Genomic DNA, 22,904 nt, shown 5'->3' on the forward strand with positions numbered 1-22,904 from the left:
CTCCTTCTCCCTCTCTCTCTCTCTCTTTTAGCTAGACTCCTTCTCCCTCCCTCTCTCTCTCTCTTTTAGCTAGACATTGTCTCCCTCTCTCTCTCCCTCTCCCTCGTCCCCTCTCTATTTTAGCTAGACTCCTTCTCCCTCGTCCCCTCTCTCTTTAATTAGACACCATCTCCCTCTCGGTTAGACTCTCTATCTCTCCCTCTCTTTAATTAGACACCATCTCCCTCTCGGTTAGACTCTCTATCTCTCCCTCTCTATCTCCCTCTCTCTTTAATTAGACACCATCTCCCTCTCGGTTAGACTCTCTATCTCTCCCTCTCTATCTCCCTCTCTTTTAATTAGACACCATCTCCCTCTCGGTTAGACTCTCTATCTCACCCTCTCTATCTCCCTCTCTTTTAATTAGACACCATCTCCTCTCGGTTAGACTCTCTATCTCTCCCTCTCTATCTCCCTCTCTCTTTAATTAGACACCATCTCCTCTCGGTTAGACTCTCTATCTCTCCCTCTCTATCTCCCTCTCTCTTTAATTAGACACCATCTCCCTCTCGGTTAGACTCTCTATCTCTCCCTCTCTATCTCCCTCTCTCTTTAATTAGACACCATCTCCCTCTCGGTTAGACTCTCTATCTCTCCCTCTCTATCTCCCTCTCTCTTTAATTAGACACCATCTCCCTCTCGGTTAGACTCTCTATCTCTCCCTCTCTATCTCCCTCTCTCTTTAATTAGACACCATCTCCCTCTCGGTTAGACTCTCTATCTCACCCTCTCTATCTCCCTCTCTCTTTAATTAGACACCATCTCCTCTCGGTTAGACTCTCTATCTCTCCCTCTCTATCTCCCTCTCTCTTTAATTAGACACCATCTCCCTCTCGGTTAGACTCTCTATCTCACCCTCTCTATCTCCTCTCTCTTTAATTAGACACCATCTCCCTCTCGGTTAGACTCTCTATCTCTCCCTCTCTATCTCCCTCTCTCTTTAATTAGACACCATCTCCCTCTCGGTTAGACTCTCTATCTCTCCCTCTCTATCTCCCTCTCTCTTTAATTAGACACCATCTCCCTCTCGGTTAGACTCTCTATCTCTCCCTCTCTATCTCCCTCTCTCTTTAATTAGACACCATCTCCCTCTCGGTTAGACTCTCTATCTCACCCTCTCTATCTCCCTCTCTCTTTAATTAGACACCATCTCCCTCTCGGTTAGACTCTCTATCTCTCCCTCTCTTTAATTAGACACCATCTCCCTCTCGGTTAGACTCTCTATCTCTCCCTCTCTATCTCCCTCTCTCTTTAATTAGACACCATCTCCCTCTCGGTTAGACTCTCTATCTCACCCTCTCTATCTCCCTCTCTCTTTAATTAGACACCATCTCCCTCTCGGTTAGACTCTCTATCTCTCCCTCTCTCTTTAATTAGACACCATCTCCCTCTCGGTTAGACTCTCTATCTCACCCTCTCTATCTCCCTCTCTCTTTAATTAGACACCATCTCCCTCTCGGTTAGACTCTCTATCTCTCCCTCTCTATCTCCCTCTCTCTTTAATTAGACACCATCTCCCTCTCGGTTAGACTCTCTATCTCTCCCTCTCTATCTCCTCTCTCTTTAATTAGACACCATCTCCCTCTCGGTTAGACTCTCTATCTCTCCCTCTCTATCTCCCTCTCTCTTTAATTAGACACCATCTCCCTCTCGGTTAGACTCTCTATCTCACCCTCTCTATCTCCCTCTCTCTTTAATTAGACACCATCTCCTCTCGGTTAGACTCTCTATCTCTCCCTCTCTATCTCCCTCTCTCTTTAATTAGACACCATCTCCCTCTCGGTTAGACTCTCTATCTCTCCCTCTCTATCTCCCTCTCTCTTTAATTAGACACCATCTCCCTCTCGGTTAGACTCTCTATCTCTCCCTCTCTATCTCCCTCTCTCTTTAATTAGACACCATCTCCCTCTCGGTTAGACTCTCTATCTCTCCCTCTCTATCTCCCTCTCTCTTTAATTAGACACCATCTCCCTCTCGGTTAGACTCTCTATCTCACCCTCTCTATCTCCCTCTCTCTTTAATTAGACACCATCTCCCTCTCGGTTAGACTCTCTATCTCTCCCTCTCTTTCGCATCTCTGAAGTTCTGTACCACCTAACCTTTGACCCCTGACCTCTGACACCTAACCTCTCCCTCCAGGTTATTAAGGCAGTTGAGGAGAGCTACCGTCTTCCTGGCCCTATGGACTGTCCTGTAGTTCTGTACCACCTGATGATGGCCTGCTGGCAGAAGGACAGGAACAGCAGACCCAAGTTTGAGGAGATCGTCTGTCTGCTAGACAAACTGATACGCAACCCCAGCAGTCTCAAAGCCCTGGTCAACTCTTCACACAGGTCAGGAGGATTTACGGATGGATTTGTTTCTGTTACTTTTACTGAGGTCGGTGTGACGGACATCACTGCTTGCTTAACTGGCATTGACCTCGGGTCCTCTGTCTCGCAAACACACGTGACCTCCCTGATCTCGAGTCCTCTGTCTCTCAAACACACGTGAACTCCCTGATCTCGAGTCCTCTGTCTCTCAAACACACGTGACCTCCCTGATGACAATGCCTGAGCCAGTTATGCCACCGGAAAGCTTTGATGGGCTAAATGGATAAATGGCTAAATATCTAAATGGATAAATGGCTAAATGGATAAATGGATAAATGGCTAAATATCTAAATGGCTAAATGGATAAATGGCTAAATATCTAAATGGGTAAATGGCTAAATGGCTAAATGGCTAAATATCTAAATGGATAAATGGATAATTGGATAAATGGCTAAGGAGCTAAAAGGTCGTCACAGGAAATCAGGGCGTGTTGACAGTTGTAACATATAAATATCTCCTGTCACACACACACACACACACACACACACACACACACACACATGATCTCCTGTCACACACACACACACACACACAATCTCCTGTCACACACGCATATACACACACACGATCTCCTGTCACACACACACACACACACACACACATACACACACACACACACACATACACACACACACACACTATATATTGTCACACACACACACTATATATTGTCACACACACACGATCTCCTGTCACACACACACTATATATTGTCACACACACCATATCCTGTCCCTTGGTTGGACTTTGAGCTGAGCAGAAGTGGCATCAGACAAATGAATCCCAATTCTAGGAATAGCATGCAGAGAGTGGTGTTCTCCCCACTATCATGGTTAGGAATAGCATGCAGAGAGTGGTGTTCTCCACACTATCATGGTTAGGAATAGCATGCAGAGAGTGGTGTTCTCCCCACTATCATGGCTAGGAATAGCAGAGAGTGGTGTTCTCCAGGTTAGGAATAGCAGAGAGTGGTGTTCTCCACACTATCATGGTTAGGAATAGCATGCAGAGAGTGGTGTTCTCCACACTATCATGGTTAGGAATAGCATGCAGAGAGTGGTGTTCTCCCCACTATCATGGTTAGGAATAGCAGAGAGTGGTGTTCTCCACACTATCATGGTTAGGAATAGCATGCAGAGAGTGGTGTTCTCCACACTATCATGGCTAGGAATAGCATGCAGAGAGTGGTGTTCTCCCCACTATCATGGTTAGGAATAGCATGCAGAGAGTGGTGTTCTCCACACTATCATGGTTAGGAATAGCAGAGAGTGGTGTTCTCCCCACTATCATGGCTAGGAATAGCAGAGAGTGGTGTTCTCCACACTATCATGGCTAGGAATAGCAGAGAGTGGTGTTCTCCACACTATCATGGTTAGGAATAGCAGAGAGTGGTGTTCTCCACACTATCATGGCTAGGAATAGCATGCAGAGAGTGGTGTTCTCCACACTATCATGGTTAGGAATAGCATGCAGAGAGTGGTGTTCTCCACACTATCATGGTTAGGAATAGCAGAGAGTGGTGTTCTCCACACTATCATGGCTAGGAATAGCATGCAGAGAGTGGTGTTCTCCACACTATCATGGTTAGGAATAGCATGCAGAGAGTGGTGTTCTCCACACTATCATGGCTAGGAATAGCATGCAGAGAGTGGTGTTCTCCACACTATCATGGTTAGGAATAGCATGCAGAGAGTGGTGTTCTCCACACTATCATGGCTAGGAATAGCAGAGAGTGGTGTTCTCCACACTATCATGGTTAGGAATAGCATGCAGAGAGTGGTGTTCTCCACACTATCATGGTTAGGAATAGCAGAGAGTGGTGTTCTCCCCACTATCATGGTTAGGAATAGCAGAGAGTGGTGTTCTCCCCACTATCATGGTTAGGAATAGCAGAGAGTGGTGTTCTCCCCACTATCATGGCTAGGAATAGCAGAGAGTGGTGTTCTCCACACTATCATGGTTAGGAATAGCAGAGAGTGGTGTTCTCCACACTATCATGGTTAGGAATAGCAGAGAGCGGTGTTCTCCACACTATCATGGCTAGGAATAGCAGAGAGTGGTGTTCTCCACACTATCATGGTTAGGAATAGCAGAGAGTGGTGTTCTCCACACTATCATGGTTAGGAATAGCATGCAGAGAGTGGTGTTCTCCACACTATCATGGTTAGGAATAGCATGCAGAGAGTGGTGTTCTCCACACTATCATGGCTAGGAATAGCAGAGAGTGGTGTTCTCCACACTATCATGGTTAGGAATAGCAGAGAGTGGTGTTCTCCACACTATCATGGTTAGGAATAGCATGCAGAGATTGGTGTTCTCCACACTATCATGGTTAGGAATAGCAGAGAGTGGTGTTCTCCACACTATCATGGCTAGGAATAGCAGAGAGTGGTGTTCTCCACACTATCATGGCTAGGAATAGCAGAGAGTGGTGTTCTCCCCACTATCATGGCTAGGAATAGCAGAGAGTGGTGTTCTCCACACTATCATGGTTAGGAATAGCAGAGAGCGGTGTTCTCCACACTATCATGGCTAGGAATAGCAGAGAGTGGTGCTCTCCACACTATCATGGTTAGGAATAGCAGAGAGTGGTGTTCTCCACACTATCATGGTTAGGAATAGCATGCAGAGAGTGGTGTTCTCCACACTATCATGGCTAGGAATAGCAGAGAGTGGTGTTCTCCACACTATCATGGCTAGGAATAGCAGAGAGTGGTGTTCTCCACACTATCATGGTTAGGAATAGCAGAGAGTGGTGTTCTCCACACTATCATGGTTAGGAATAGCATGCAGAGAGTGGTGTTCTCCACACTATCATGGTTAGGAATAGCAGAGAGTGGTGTTCTCCACACTATCATGGCTAGGAATAGCAGAGAGTGGTGTTCTCCACACTATCATGGCTAGGAATAGCAGAGAGTGGTGTTCTCCACACTATCATGGCTAGGAATAGCAGAGAGTGGTGTTCTCCACACTATCATGGTTAGGAATAGCATGCAGAGAGTGGTGTTCTCCCCACTATCATGGTTAGGAATAGCATGCAGAGAGTGGTGTTCTCCCCACTATCATGGTTAGGAATAGCAGAGAGTGGTGTTCTCCACACTATCATATCAGAGAGTGGTGTTCTCCACACTATCATGGTTAGGAATAGCATGCAGAGAGTGGTGTTCTCCACACTATCATGGTTAGGAATAGCACGCAGAGAGTGGTGTTCTCCCCACTATCATGGCTAGGAATAGCATGCAGAGAGTGGTGTTCTCCACACTATCATGGTTAGGAATAGCAGAGAGTGGTGTTCTCCACACTATCATGGCTAGGAATAGCATGCAGAGAGTGGTGTTCTCCCCACTATCATGGCTAGGAATAGCAGAGAGTGGTGTTCTCCACACTATCATGGCTAGGAATAGCATGCAGAGAGTGGTGTTCTCCCCACTATCATGGTTAGGAATAGCATGCAGAGAGTGGTGTTCTCCCCACTATCATGGTTAGGAATAGCAGAGAGTGGTGTTCTCCACACTATCATGGCTAGGAATAGCAGAGAGTGGTGTTCTCCACACTATCATGGTTAGGAATAGCATGCAGAGAGTGGTGTTCTCCACACTATCATGGTTAGGAATAGCACGCAGAGAGTGGTGTTCTCCCCACTATCATGGCTAGGAATAGCATGCAGAGAGTGGTGTTCTCCACACTATCATGGCTAGGAATAGAGCAGAGAGTATATCATGGTTAGGAATAGCATGCAGAGAGTGGTGTTCTCCACACTATCATGGCTAGGAATAGCATACAGAGAGTGGTGTTCTCCACACTATCATGGTTAGGAATAGCATGCAGAGAGTGGTGTTCTCCCCACTATCATGGTTAGGAATAGCATGCAGAGAGCGGTGTTCTCCACACTATCATGGCTAGGAATAGCAGAGAGTGGTGTTCTCCACACTATCATGGTTAGGAATAGCAGAGAGTGGTGTTCTCCACACTATCATGGTTAGGAATAGCATACAGAGAGTGGTGTTCTCCACACTATCATGGTTAGGAATAGCATGCAGAGAGTGGTGTTCTCCACACTATCATGGCTAGGAATAGCAGAGAGTGGTGTTCTCCCCACTATCATGGTTAGGAATAGCATACAGAGAGTGGTGTTCTCCACACTATCATGGTTAGGAATAGCATGCAGAGAGTGGTGTTCTCCCCACTATCATGGTTAGGAATAGCATGCAGAGAGTGGTGTTCTCCACACTATCATGGTTAGGAATAGCATGCAGAGAGTGGTGTTCTCCACACTATCATGGTTAGGAATAGCAGAGAGTGGTGTTCTCCCCACTATCATGGCTAGGAATAGCAGAGAGTGGTGTTCTCCACACTATCATGGTTAGGAATAGCAGAGAGTGGTGTTCTCCACACTATCATGGTTAGGAATAGCATGCAGAGAGTGGTGTTCTCCACACTATCATGGCTAGGAATAGCAGAGAGTGGTGTTCTCCACACTATCATGGTTAGGAATAGCATGCAGAGAGTGGTGTTCTCCACACTATCATGGTTAGGAATAGCATGCAGAGAGTGGTGTTCTCCACACTATCATGGCTAGGAATAGCATGCAGAGAGTGGTGTTCTCCACACTATCATGGCTAGGAATAGCATGCAGAGAGTGGTGTTCTCCACACTATCATGGCTAGGAATAGCATGCAGAGAGTGGTGTTCTCCCCACTATCATGGTTAGGAATAGCAGAGAGTGGTGTTCTCCCCACTATCATGGTTAGGAATAGCAGAGAGTGGTGTTCTCCACACTATCATGGCTAGGAATAGCAGAGAGTGGTGTCCTCCACACTATCATGGCTAGGAATAGCAGAGAGTGGTGTTCTCCACACTATCATGGCTAGGAATAGCAGAGAGTGGTGTTCTCCCCACTATCATGGTTAGGAATAGCAGAGAGTGGTGTTCTCCACACTATCATGGCTAGGAATAGCAGAGAGTGGTGTTCTCCACACTATCATGGTTAGGAATAGCAGAGAGTGGTGTTCTCCACACTATCATGGCTAGGAATAGCAGAGAGTGGTGTTCTCCACACTATCATGGCTAGGAATAGCAGAGAGTGGTGTTCTCCACACTATCATGGCTAGGAATAGCATGCAGAGAGTGGTGTTCTCCCCACTATCATGGTTAGGAATAGCAGAGAGTGGTGTTCTCCCCACTATCATGGTTAGGAATAGCAGAGAGTGGTGTTCTCCACACTATCATGGCTAGGAATAGCAGAGAGTGGTGTTCTCCACACTATCATGGTTAGGAATAGCATGCAGAGAGTGGTGTTCTCCACACTATCATGGTTAGGAATAGCATGCAGAGAGTGGTGTTCTCCCCACTATCATGGCTAGGAATAGCAGAGAGTGGTGTTCTCCCCACTATCATGGTTAGGAATAGCATGCAGAGAGTGGTGTTCTCCACACTATCATGGCTAGGAATAGCAGAGAGTGGTGTTCTCCACACTATCATGGTTAGGAATAGCATGCAGAGAGTGGTGTTCTCCCCACTATCATGGTTAGGAATAGCAGAGAGTGGTGTTCTCCACACTATCATGGTTAGGAATAGCAGAGAGTGGTGTTCTCCACACTATCATGGTTAGGAATAGCAGAGAGTGGTGTTCTCCAGGCTAGGAATAGCAGAGAGTGGTGTTCTCCACACTATCATGGTTAGGAATAGCATGCAGAGAGTGGTGTTCTCCACACTATCATGGCTAGGAATAGCAGAGAGTGGTGTTCTCCACACTATCATGGTTAGGAATAGCAGAGAGTGGTGTTCTCCACACTATCATGGCTAGGAATAGCAGAGAGTGGTGTTCTCCACACTATCATGGCTAGGAATAGCAGAGAGTGGTGTTCTCCACACTATCATGGTTAGGAATAGCATGCAGAGAGTGGTGTTCTCCACACTATCATGGCTAGGAATAGCCGAGAGTGGTGTTCTCCACACTATCATGGCTAGGAATAGCATGCAGAGAGTGGTGTTCTCCACACTATCATGGCTAGGAATAGCATGCAGAGAGTGGTGTTCTCCACACTATCATGGTTAGGAATAGCAGAGAGTGGTGTTCTCCACACTATCATGGCTAGGAATAGCAGAGAGTGGTGTTCTCCACACTATCATGGTTAGGAATAGCAGAGAGTGGTGTTCTCCACACTATCATGGTTAGGAATAGCAGAGAGTACACTATCATGGCTAGGAATAGCAGAGAGTGGTGTTCTCCACACTATCATGGTTAGGAATAGCAGAGAGTGGTGTTCTCCACACTATCATGGTTAGGAATAGCAGAGAGTGGTGTTCTCCACACTATCATGGTTAGGAATAGCAGAGAGTGGTGTTCTCCACACTATCATGGTTAGGAATAGCATGCAGAGAGTGGTGTTCTCCACACTATCATGGTTAGGAATAGCAGAGAGTGGTGTTCTCCACACTATCATGGTTAGGAATAGCAGAGAGTGGTGTTCTCCACACTATCATGGCTAGGAATAGCATGCAGAGAGTGGTGTTCTCCACACTATCATGGCTAGGAATAGCATGCAGAGAGTGGTGTTCTCCACACTATCATGGTTAGGAATAGCATGCAGAGAGTGGTGTTCTCCACACTATCATGGCTAGGAATAGCATGCAGAGAGTGGTGTTCTCCACACTATCATGGTTAGGAATAGCATGCAGAGAGTGGTGTTCTCCACACTATCATGGCTAGGAATAGCAGAGAGTGGTGTTCTCCACACTATCATGGTTAGGAATAGCAGAGAGTGGTGTTCTCCACACTATCATGGTTAGGAATAGCAGAGAGTGGTGTTCTCCACACTATCATGGTTAGGAATAGCAGAGAGTGGTGTTCTCCACACTATCATGGTTAGGAATAGCATGCAGAGAGTGGTGTTCTCCCCACTATCATGGTTAGGAATAGCATGCAGAGAGTGGTGTTCTCCACACTATCATGGCTAGGAATAGCAGAGAGTGGTGTTCTCCCCACTATCATGGTTAGGAATAGCAGAGAGTGGTGTTCTCCACACTATCATGGTTAGGAATAGCAGAGAGTGGTGTTCTCCACACTATCATGGTTAGGAATAGCAGAGAGTGGTGTTCTCCACACTATCATGGTTAGGAATAGCATGCAGAGAGTGGTGTTCTCCACACTATCATGGTTAGGAATAGCAGAGAGTGGTGTTCTCCACACTATCATGGTTAGGAATAGCATGCAGAGAGTGGTGTTCTCCACACTATCATGGCTAGGAATAGCAGAGAGTGGTGTTCTCCACACTATCATGGTTAGGAATAGCATGCAGAGAGTGGTGTTCTCCCCACTATCATGGTTAGGAATAGCAGAGAGTGGTGTTCTCCACACTATCATGGTTAGGAATAGCATGCAGAGAGTGGTGTTCTCCCCACTATCATGGTTAGGAATAGCAGAGAGTGGTGTTCTCCACACTATCATGGTTAGGAATAGCAGAGAGTGGTGTTCTCCACACTATCATGGTTAGGAATAGCAGAGAGTGGTGTTCTCCACACTATCATGGCTAGGAATAGCAGAGAGTGGTGTTCTCCACACTATCATGGTTAGGAATAGCATGCAGAGAGTGGTGTTCTCCCCACTATCATGGTTAGGAATAGCAGAGAGTGGTGTTCTCCACACTATCATGGCTAGGAATAGCATGCAGAGAGTGGTGTTCTCCACACTATCATGGTTAGGAATAGCATGCAGAGAGTGGTGTTCTCCACACTATCATGGTTAGGAATAGCAGAGAGTGGTGTTCTCCACACTATCATGGCTAGGAATAGCAGAGAGTGGTGTTCTCCACACTATCATGGTTAGGAATAGCAGAGAGTGGTGTTCTCCACACTATCATGGTTAGGAATAGCAGAGAGTGGTGTTCTCCACACTATCATGGTTAGGAATAGCATGCAGAGAGTGGTGTTCTCCACACTATCATGGTTAGGAATAGCAGAGAGTGGTGTTCTCCACACTATCATGGTTAGGAATAGCAGAGAGTGGTGTTCTCCACACTATCATGGCTAGGAATAGCATGCAGAGAGTGGTGTTCTCCACACTATCATGGCTAGGAATAGCAGAGAGTGGTGTTCTCCACACTATCATGGTTAGGAATAGCAGAGAGTGGTGTTCTCCACACTATCATGGTTAGGAATAGCAGAGAGTGGTGTTCTCCACACTATCATGGCTAGGAATAGCAGAGAGTGGTGTTCTCCACACTATCATGGTTAGGAATAGCAGAGAGTGGTGTTCTCCACACTATCATGGTTAGGAATAGCATGCAGAGAGTGGTGTTCTCCACACTATCATGGTTAGGAATAGCATGCAGAGTGGTGTTCTCCCACTATCATGGTTAGGAATAGCAGAGAGTGGTGTTCTCCACACTATCATGGTTAGGAATAGCATGCAGAGAGTGGTGTTCTCCACACTATCATGGTTAGGAATAGCAGAGAGTGGTGTTCTCCACACTATCATGGTTAGGAATAGCAGAGAGTGGTGTTCTCCCCACTATCATGGTTAGAATAGCAGAGAGTGGTGTTCTCCACACTATCATGGTTAGGAATAGCAGAGAGTGGTGTTCTCCACACTATCATGGTTAGGAATAGCAGAGAGTGGTGTTCTCCACACTATCATGGTTAGGAATAGCATGCAGAGAGTGGTGTTCTCCCCACTATCATGGTTAGGAATAGCATGCAGAGAGTGGTGTTCTCCCACACTATCATGGTTAGGAATAGCAGAGAGTGGTGTTCTCCACACTATCATGGTTAGGAATAGCATGCAGAGAGTGGTGTTCTCCACACTATCATGGTTAGGAATAGCAGAGAGTGGTGTTCTCCACACTATCATGGTTAGGAATAGCAGAGAGAGTGGTGTTCTCCCCACTATCATGGTTAGGAATCATGTTCTCCACACTATCATGGTTAGGAATAGCATGCAGAGAGTGGTGTTCTCCACACTATCATGGTTAGGAATAGCATGCAGAGAGTGGTGTTCTCCCCACTATCATGGCTAGGAATAGCAGAGAGTGGTGTTCTCCCCACTATCATGGTTAGGAATAGCATGCAGAGTGGTGTTCTCCACACTATCATGGCTAGGAATAGCAGAGAGTGGTGTTCTCCACACTATCATGGTTAGGAATAGCATGCAGAGTGGTGTTCTCCCCACTATCATGGTTAGGAATAGCAGAGAGTGGTGTTCTCCACACTATCATGGTTAGGAATAGCAGAGAGTGGTGTTCTCCACACTATCATGGTTAGGAATAGCAGAGAGTGGTGTTCTCCACACTATCATGGCTAGGAATAGCAGAGAGTGGTGTTCTCCACACTATCATGGTTAGGAATAGCATGCAGAGAGTGGTGTTCTCCACACTATCATGGCTAGGAATAGCAGAGAGTGGTGTTCTCCACACTATCATGGTTAGGAATAGCAGAGAGTGGTGTTCTCCACACTATCATGGCTAGGAATAGCAGAGAGTGGTGTTCTCCACACTATCATGGCTAGGAATAGCAGAGAGTGGTGTTCTCCACACTATCATGGTTAGGAATAGCATGCAGAGAGTGGTGTTCTCCACACTATCATGGCTAGGAATAGCATGCAGAGAGTGGTGTTCTCCACACTATCATGGCTAGGAATAGCATGCAGAGAGTGGTGTTCTCCACACTATCATGGTTAGGAATAGCATGCAGAGAGTGGTGTTCTCCACACTATCATGGTTAGGAATAGCAGAGAGTGGTGTTCTCCACACTATCATGGCTAGGAATAGCAGAGAGTGGTGTTCTCCACACTATCATGGTTAGGAATAGCAGAGAGTGGTGTTCTCCACACTATCATGGTTAGGAATAGCAGAGAGTGGTGTTCTCCACACTATCATGGCTAGGAATAGCAGAGAGTGGTGTTCTCCACACTATCATGGTTAGGAATAGCAGAGAGTGGTGTTCTCCACACTATCATGGTTAGGAATAGCAGAGAGTGGTGTTCTCCACACTATCATGGTTAGGAATAGCAGAGAGTGGTGTTCTCCACACTATCATGGTTAGGAATAGCATGCAGAGTGGTGTTCTCCACACTATCATGGTTAGGAATAGCAGAGAGTGGTGTTCTCCACACTATCATGGTTAGGAATAGCAGAGAGTGGTGTTCTCCACACTATCATGGTTAGGAATAGCATGCAGAGAGTGGTGTTCTCCACACTATCATGGCTAGGAATAGCATGCAGAGTGGTGTTCTCCACACTATCATGGTTAGGAATAGCATGCAGAGAGTGGTGTTCTCCACACTATCATGGCTAGGAATAGCATGCAGAGAGTGGTGTTCTCCACACTATCATGGTTAGGAATAGCATGCAGAGAGTGGTGTTCTCCACACTATCATGGCTAGGAATAGCAGAGAGTGGTGTTCTCCACACTATCATGGTTAGGAATAGCAGAGAGTGGTGTTCTCCACACTATCATGGTTAGGAATAGCAGAGAGTGGTGTTCTCCACACTATCATGGTTAGGAATAGCAGAGAGTGGTGTTCTCCACACTATCATGGTTAGGAATAGCATGCAGAGAGTGGTGTTCTCCCCACTATCATGGTTAGGAATAGCATGCAGAGAGTGGTGTTCTCCACACTATCATGGCTAGGAATAGCAGAGAGTGGTGTTCTCCCCACTATCATGGTTAGGAATAGCAGAGAGTGGTGTTCTCCACACTATCATGGTTAGGAATAGCAGAGAGTGGTGTTCTCCACACTATCATGGTTAGGAATAGCAGAGAGTGGTGTTCTCCACACTATCATGGTTAGGAATAGCAGAGAGTGGTGTTCTCCACACTATCATGGTTAGGAATAGCATGCAGAGAGTGGTGTTCTCCACACTATCATGGTTAGGAATAGCAGAGAGTGGTGTTCTCCACACTATCATGGTTAGGAATAGCATGCAGAGAGTGGTGTTCTCCACACTATCATGGCTAGGAATAGCAGAGAGTGGTGTTCTCCACACTATCATGGTTAGGAATAGCATGCAGAGAGTGGTGTTCTCCCCACTATCATGGTTAGGAATAGCAGAGAGTGGTGTTCTCCACACTATCATGGTTAGGAATAGCATGCAGAGAGTGGTGTTCTCCCCACTATCATGGTTAGGAATAGCAGAGAGTGGTGTTCTCCACACTATCATGGTTAGGAATAGCAGAGAGTGGTGTTCTCCCCACTATCATGGTTAGGAATAGCAGAGAGTGGTGTTCTCCCCACTATCATGGCTAGGAATAGCAGAGAGTGGTGTTCTCCACACTATCATGGTTAGGAATAGCATGCAGAGAGTGGTGTTCTCCCCACTATCATGGTTAGGAATAGCAGAGAGTGGTGTTCTCCACACTATCATGGCTAGGAATAGCATGCAGAGAGTGGTGTTCTCCACACTATCATGGTTAGGAATAGCATGCAGAGAGTGGTGTTCTCCACACTATCATGGCTAGGAATAGCAGAGAGTGGTGTTCTCCACACTATCATGGCTAGGAATAGCAGAGAGTGGTGTTCTCCACACTATCATGGCTAGGAATAGCAGAGAGTGGTGTTCTCCACACTATCATGGTTAGGAATAGCAGAGAGTGGTGTTCTCCACACTATCATGGTTAGGAATAGCACGCAGAGAGTGGTGTTCTCCACACTATCATGGTTAGGAATAGCACGCAGAGAGTGGTGTTCTCCACACTATCATGGTTAGGAATAGCAGAGAGTGGTGTTCTCCACACTATCATGGCTAGGAATAGCATGCAGAGAGTGGTGTTCTCCACACTATCATGATTAGGAATAGCAGAGAGTGGTGTTCTCCACACTATCATGGTTAGGAATAGCAGAGAGTGGTGTTCTCCACACTATCATGGTTAGGAATAGCAGAGAGTGGTGTTCTCCACACTATCATGGCTAGGAATAGCAGAGAGTGGTGTTCTCCACACTATCATGGTTAGGAATAGCAGAGAGTGGTGTTCTCCACACTATCATGGTTAGGAATAGCATGCAGAGAGTGGTGTTCTCCCCACTATCATGGTTAGGAATAGCATGCAGAGAGTGGTGTTCTCCCCACTATCATGGTTAGGAATAGCAGAGAGTGGTGTTCTCCACACTATCATGGTTAGGAATAGCATGCAGAGAGTGGTGTTCTCCACACTATCATGGTTAGGAATAGCAGAGAGTGGTGTTCTCCACACTATCATGGTTAGGAATAGCAGAGAGTGGTGTTCTCCCCACTATCATGGTTAGGAATAGCATGCAGAGAGTGGTGTTCTCCACACTATCATGGTTAGGAATAGCAGAGAGTGGTGTTCTCCACACTATCATGGCTAGGAATAGCAGAGAGTGGTGTTCTCCACACTATCATGGTTAGGAATAGCAGAGAGTGGTGTTCTCCACACTATCATGGTTAGGAATAGCATGCAGAGAGTGGTGTTCTCCCCACTATCATGGTTAGGAATAGCATGCAGAGAGTGGTGTTCTCCCCACTATCATGGTTAGGAATAGCAGAGAGTGGTGTTCTCCACACTATCATGGTTAGGAATAGCATGCAGAGAGTGGTGTTCTCCACACTATCATGGTTAGGAATAGCAGAGAGTGGTGTTCTCCACACTATCATGGTTAGGAATAGCAGAGAGTGGTGTTCTCCACACTATCATGGTTAGGAATAGCATGCAGAGAGTGGTGTTCTCCCCACTATCATGGCTAGGAATAGCAGAGAGTGGTGTTCTCCACACTATCATGGCTAGGAATAGCAGAGAGTGGTGTTCTCCACACTATCATGGTTCGGAATAGCATGCAGAGAGTGGTGTTCTCCACACTATCATGGTTAGGAATAGCAGAGAGTGGTGTTCTCCACACTATCATGGCTAGGAATAGCAGAGAGTGGTGTTCTCCACACTATCATGGTTAGGAATAGCAGAGAGTGGTGTTCTCCACACTATCATGGTTAGGAATAGCAGAGAGTGGTGTTCTCCACACTATCATGGTTAGGAATAGCAGAGAGTGGTGTTCTCCCCACTATCATGGCTAGGAATAGCATACAGCGAGTGGTGTTCTCCACACTATCATGGCTAGGAATAGCAGAGAGTGGTGTTCTCCACACTATCATGGCTAGGAATAGCATGCAGAGAGTGGTGTTCTCCACACTATCATGGTTAGGAATAGCAGAGAGTGGTGTTCTCCACACTATCATGGCTAGGAATAGCATGCAGAGAGTGGTGTTCTCCACACTATCATGGTTAGGAATAGCAGAGAGTGGTGTTCTCCACACTTTCATGGTTAGGAATAGCAGAGAGTGGTGTTCTCCACACTATCATGGCTAGGAATAGCATGCAGAGAGTGGTGTTCTCCACACTATCATGGTTAGGAATAGCAGAGAGTGGTGTTCTCCACACTATCATGGTTAGGAATAGCATGCAGAGAGTGGTGTTCTCCACACTATCATGGTTAGGAATAGCATGCAGAGAGTGGTGTTCTCCACACTATCATGGTTAGGAATAGCAGAGAGTGGTGTTCTCCCCACTATCATGGTTAGGAATAGCAGAGAGTGGTGTTCTCCACACTATCATGGTTAGGAATAGCATGCAGAGAGTGGTGTTCTCCACACTATCATGGTTAGGAATAGCATGCAGAGAGTGGTGTTCTCCCCACTATCATGGTTAGGAATAGCATGCAGAGAGTGGTGTTCTCCCCACTATCATGGTTAGGAATAGCAGAGAGTGGTGTTCTCCACACTATCATGGTTAGGAATAGCAGAGAGTGGTGTTCTCCACACTATCATGGTTAGGAATAGCAGAGAGTGGTGTTCTCCACACTATCATGGTTAGGAATAGCATGCAGAGAGTGGTGTTCTCCCCACTATCATGGTTAGGAATAGCATGCAGAGAGTGGTGTTCTCCACACTATCATGGCTAGGAATAGCATGCAGAGAGTGGTGTTCTCCACACTATCATGGTTAGGAATAGCAGAGAGTGGTGTTCTCCACACTATCATGGTTAGGAATAGCATGCAGAGAGTGGTGTTCTCCCCACTATCATGGTTAGGAATAGCATGCAGAGAGTGGTGTTCTCCACACTATCATGGTTAGGAATAGCAGAGAGTGGTGTTCTCCACACTATCATGGCTAGGAATAGCAGAGAGTGGTGTTCTCCACACTATCATGGTTAGGAATAGCATGCAGAGAGTGGTGTTCTCCCCACTATCATGGCTAGGAATAGCAGAGAGTGGTGTTCTCCACACTATCATGGCTAGGAATAGCAGAGAGTGGTGTTCTCCACACTATCATGGTTCGGAATAGCATGCAGAGAGTGGTGTTCTCCACACTATCATGGTTAGGAATAGCAGAGAGTGGTGTTCTCCACACTATCATGGCTAGGAATAGCAGAGAGTGGTGTTCTCCACACTATCATGGTTAGGAATAGCAGAGAGTGGTGTTCTCCACACTATCATGGTTAGGAATAGCAGAGAGTGGTGTTCTCCACACTATCATGGTTAGGAATAGCAGAGAGTGGTGTTCTCCACACTATCATGGTTAGGAATAGCAGAGAGTGGTGTTCTCCACACTATCATGGCTAGGAATAGCAGAGAGTGGTGTTCTCCACACTATCATGGCTAGGAATAGCAGAGAGTGGTGTTCTCCCCACTATCATGGCTAGGAATAGCATACAGCGAGTGGTGTTCTCCACACTATCATGGCTAGGAATAGCAGAGAGTGGTGTTCTCCACACTATCATGGTTAGGAATAGCAGAGAGTGGTGTTCTCCACACTATCATGGTTAGGAATAGCAGAGAGTGGTGTTCTCCACACTATCATGGCTAGGAATAGCATGCAGAGAGTGGTGTTCTCCACACTATCATGGTTAGGAATAGCAGAGAGTGGTGTTCTCCACACTATCATGGTTAGGAATAGCATGCAGAGAGTGGTGTTCTCCACACTATCATGGTTAGGAATAGCATGCAGAGAGTGGTGTTCTCCACACTATCATGGTTAGGAATAGCAGAGAGTGGTGTTCTCCCCACTATCATGGTTAGGAATAGCAGAGAGTGGTGTTCTCCACACTATCATGGTTAGGAATAGCATGCAGAGAGTGGTGTTCTCCACACTATCATGGTTAGGAATAGCATGCAGAGAGTGGTGTTCTCCCCACTATCATGGTTAGGAATAGCATGCAGAGAGTGGTGTTCTCCACACTATCATGGCTAGGAATAGCAGAGAGTGGTGTTCTCCACACTATCATGGCTAGGAATAGCAGAGAGTGGTGTTCTCCACACTATCATGGTTAGGAATAGCATGCAGAGAGTGGTGTTCTCCCCACTATCATGGTTAGGAATAGCATGCAGAGAGTGGTGTTCTCCCCACTATCATGGTTAGGAATAGCAGAGAGTGGTGTTCTCCACACTATCATGGTTAGGAATAGCAGAGAGTGGTGTTCTCCACACTATCATGGTTAGGAATAGCATGCAGAGTGGTGTTCTCCACACTATCATGGTTAGGAATAGCATGCAGAGAGTGGTGTTCTCCACACTATCATGGTTAGGAATAGCATGCAGAGAGTGGTGTTCTCCACACTATCATGGTTAGGAATAGCATGCAGAGTGGTGTTCTCCACACTATCATGGTTAGGAATAGCAGAGAGTGGTGTTCTCCACACTATCATGGTTAGGAATAGCATGCAGAGAGTGGTGTTCTCCCCACTATCATGGTTAGGAATAGCATGCAGAGAGTGGTGTTCTCCACACTATCACGGTTAGGAATAGCAGAGAGTGGTGTTCTCCACACTATCATGGCTAGGAATAGCAGAGAGTGGTGTTCTCCACACTATCATGGTTAGGAATAGCAGAGAGTGGTGTTCTCCACACTATCATGGTTAGGAATAGCATGCAGAGAGTGGTGTTCTCCACACTATCATGGCTAGGAATAGCAGAGAGTGGTGTTCTCCACACTATCATGGTTAGGAATAGCAGAGAGTGGTGTTCTCCACACTATCATGGTTAGGAATAGCAGAGAGTGGTGTTCTCCACACTATCATGGCTAGGAATAGCAGAGAGTGGTGTTCTCCACACTATCATGGTTAGGAATAGCAGAGAGTGGTGTTCTCCCCACTATCAGTGTTAGGAATAGCAGAGAGTGGTGTTCTCCCCACTATCATGGCTAGGAATAGCAGAGAGTGGTGTTCTCCACACTATCATGGTTAGGAATAGCATGCAGAGAGTGGTGTTCTCCACACTATCATGGCTAGGAATAGCATGCAGAGAGTGGTGTTCTCCACACTATCATGGTTAGGAATAGCATGCAGAGAGTGGTGTTCTCCACACTATCATGGTTAGGAATAGCAGAGAGTGGTGTTCTCCCCACTATCATGGTTAGGAATAGCATGCAGAGAGTGGTGTTCTCCACACTATCATGGTTAGGAATAGCAGAGAGTGGTGTTCTCCACACTATCATGGTTAGGAATAGCATGCAGAGAGTGGTGTTCTCCACACTATCATGGTTAGGAATAGCAGAGAGTGGTGTTCTCCACACTAACATGGTTAGGAATAGCATGCAGAGAGTGGTGTTCTCCACACTATCATGGCTAGGAATAGCATGCAGAGAGTGGTGTTCTACACACTATCATGGTTAGGAATAGCATGCAGAGAGTGGTGTTCTCCACACTATCATGGCTAGGAATAGCAGAGAGTGGTGTTCTCCACACTATCATGGTTAGGAATAGCAGAGAGTGGTGTTCTCCACACTATCATGGTTAGGAATAGCAGAGAGTGGTGTTCTCCACACTATCATGGCTAGGAATAGCAGAGAGTGGTGTTCTCCACACTATCATGGTTAGGAATAGCATGCAGAGAGTGGTGTTCTCCACACTATCATGGCTAGGAATAGCAGAGAGTGGTGTTCTCCCCACTATCATGGTTAGGAATAGCATGCAGAGAGTGGTGTTCTCCACACTATCATGGTTAGGAATAGCAGAGAGTGGTGTTCTCCCCACTATCATGGTTAGGAATAGCAGAGAGTGGTGTTCTCCACACTATCATGGCTAGGAATAGCAGAGAGTGGTGTTCTCCCCACTATCATGGCTAGGAATAGCATGCAGAGAGTGGTGTTCTCCACACTATCATGGTTAGGAATAGCAGAGAGTGGTGTTCTCCACACTATCATGGTTAGGAATAGCAGAGAGTGGTGTTCTCCACACTATCATGGTTAGGAATATCAGAGAGTGGTGTTCTCCACACTATCATGGTTAGGAATAGCATGCAGAGAGTGGTGTTCTCCACACTATCATGGCTAGGAATAGCATGCAGAGAGTGGTGTTCTCCACACTATCATGGTTAGGAATAGCAGAGAGTGGTGTTCTCCACACTATCATGGTTAGGAATAGCATGCAGAGAGTGGTGTTCTCCCCACTATCATGGTTAGGAATAGCAGAGAGTGGTGTTCTCCACACTATCATGGTTAGGAATAGCAGAGAGTGGTGTTCTCCACACTATCATGGCTAGGAATAGCAGAGAGTGGTGTTCTCCACACTATCATGGCTAGGAATAGCAGAGAGTGGTGTTCTCCACACTATCATGGTTAGGAATAGCATGCAGAGAGTGGTGTTCTCCACACTATCATGGTTAGGAATAGCAGAGAGTGGTGTTCTCCCCACTATCATGGCTAGGAATAGCAGAGAGTGGTGTTCTCCACACTATCATGGTTAGGAATAGCAGAGAGTGGTGTTCTCCACACTATCATGGTTAGGAATAGCATGCAGAGAGTGGTGTTCTCCACACTATCATGGTTAGGAATAGCAGAGAGTGGTGTTCTCCCCACTATCATGGCTAGGAATAGCAGAGAGTGGTGTTCTCCACACTATCATGGTTAGGAATAGCAGAGAGTGGTGTTCTCCACACTATCATGGTTAGGAATAGCAGAGAGTGGTGTTCTCCACACTATCATGGTTAGGAATAGCAGAGAGTGGTGTTCTCCACACTATCATGGCTAGGAATAGCAGAGAGTGGTGTTCTCCACACTATCATGGTTAGGAATAGCAGAGAGTGGTGTTCTCCACACTATCATGGCTAGGAATAGCAGAGAGTGGTGTTCTCCACACTATCATGGCTAGGAATAGCAGAGAGTGGTGTTCTCCACACTATCATGGTTAGGAATAGCAGAGAGTGGTGTTCTCCACACTATCATGGCTAGGAATAGCAGAGAGTGGTGTTCTCCACACTATCATGGTTAGGAATAGCAGAGAGTGGTGTTCTCCACACTATCATGGCTAGGAATAGCAGAGAGTGGTGTTCTCCCCACTATCATGGCTAGGAATAGCATGCAGAGAGTGGTGTTCTCCACACTATCATGGCTAGGAATAGCAGAGAGTGGTGTTCTCCACACTATCATGGTTTTCAGACAGAGCTCCTAGTCAATATTTACCCTGTGGTTCTTCATTCTATCGCTGGGACTGATGCACATGGAAGAATCATGCTGCATCTTAGGAACTGCTTTACATAATTGCAAGTGCTGTTAAATAAGAAACTGGTTGGTTGGAGCTTGGCTCAGTGGTAATATGTTCTGCTCTGTGGTTCCATTCTGTTGTTTCCTAGCCTGGGAATCATTAGCACTATGGATTTTTCTGCTTGGGAATAATGTTATGTGGCTATTTAAATAGAACAGTGTAATTCCATTTTAGCAGCAGCTGTAATTGTGGTTACCAATTAGAGGCCTCGTAATTGAATATGTGGTTTGATCCCACAGCAGATGACACACTTCACACTGCACATTTCACACTACACATTTCACACTAGACATTTCAGACTGCACATTTCACACAAGACATTTCAGACTACACACTTCACACTACACATTACAGACTACACATTTCACACTACACATTTCACACTACAACCATCACACTGCACATTTCAGACTGCACATTTCACAAAATACATTTCAGACTGCACATTTCAGATTACACATTTCAGACTGCACATTTCACAAAATACATTTCAGACTGCTCATTTCAGACTGCACATTTCAGACTGCACATTTCACAAAATACATTTCAGACTGCTCATTTCAGACTGCACATTTCAGACTGCACATTTCAGACTGCACATTTCAGACTGCACATTTCACAAAATACATTTCAGACTGCTCATTTCAGACTGCTCATTTCAGACTGCACATTTCAGACTGCACATTTCAGATTACACATTTCAGACTGCACATTTCACAAAATACATTTCAGACTGCACATTTCACAAAATACATTTCAGACTGCTCATTTCAGACTGCTCATTTCAGACTGCACATTTCAGATTACACATTTCAGACTGCACATTTCAGACTGCTCATTTCAGACTGCACATTTCAGACTGCTCATTTCAGACTGCTCATTTCAGACTGCACATTTCAGACTGCACATTTCAGACTGCACATTTCAGACTGCACATTTCACAAAATACATTTCAGACTGCTCATTTCAGACTGCACATTTCACAAAATACATTTCAGACTGCTCATTTCAGACTGCACATTTCAGACTGCACATTTCAGACTGCACATTTCAGACTGCACATTTCACAAAATACATTTCAGACTGCTCATTTCAGACTGCACATTTCAGACTGCACATTTCAGATTACACATTTCAGACTGCACATTTCACAAAATACATTTCAGACTGCACATTTCACAAAATACATTTCAGACTGCTCATTTCAGACTGCTCATTTCAGACTGCACATTTCAGATTACACATTTCAGACTGCACATTTCAGACTGCTCATTTCAGACTGCACATTTCAGACTGCTCATTTCAGACTGCACATTTCAGACTGCACATTTCAGACTGCACATTTCAGACTGCACATTTCAGATTGCACATTTCAGACTGCACATTTCAGACTGCACATTTCAGATTACACATTTCAGACTGCACATTTCAGATTACACATTTCAGACTGCACATTTCACAAAATACATTTCAGACTGCACATTTCACAAAATACATTTCAGACTGCTCATTTCAGACTGCTCATTTCAGACTGCACATTTCAGATTACACATTTCAGACTGCACATTTCAGACTGCTCATTTCAGACTGCACATTTCAGACTGCTCATTTCAGACTGCACATTTCAGACTGCACATTTCAGACTGCACATTTCAGACTGCACATTTCACAAAATACATTTCAGACTGCTCATTTCAGACTGCACATTTCAGACTGCACATTTCAGACTGCACATTTCACAAAATACATTTCAGACTGCACATTTCACAAAATACATTTCAGACTGCTCAATTCAGACTGCTCATTTCAGACTGCACATTTCAGACTGCACATTTCAGACTGCACATTTCAGATTACACATTTCAGACTGCACATTTCACAAAATACATTTCAGACTGCACATTTCACAAAATACATTTCAGACTGCTCAATTCAGACTGCTCATTTCAGACTGCTCATTTCAGACTGCACATTTCAGACTGCACATTTCAGACTGCTCATTTCAGA

At 45.6% G+C, this 22,904-nt stretch overlaps 1 protein-coding gene across 1 annotated transcript in view; it reads left to right on the forward strand.

Annotated features, from left to right (window-relative positions):
• Window positions 1–22,904, forward strand: part of LOC115126250 (ephrin type-A receptor 5) — a 241,084-nt gene that overhangs the window by 207,289 nt on the left and 10,891 nt on the right. The window contains exon 15 of the mRNA XM_065007686.1: window positions 2,179–2,372. Within this exon, the coding sequence (XP_064863758.1) occupies window positions 2,179–2,372 (194 nt within the window). The remainder of the gene's footprint in view (window positions 1–2,178; window positions 2,373–22,904) is intronic.

Source organism: Oncorhynchus nerka, linkage group LG22, assembly GCF_034236695.1.
Source record: "Oncorhynchus nerka isolate Pitt River linkage group LG22, Oner_Uvic_2.0, whole genome shotgun sequence".
NCBI lineage: Eukaryota > Metazoa > Chordata > Actinopteri > Salmoniformes > Salmonidae > Oncorhynchus > Oncorhynchus nerka.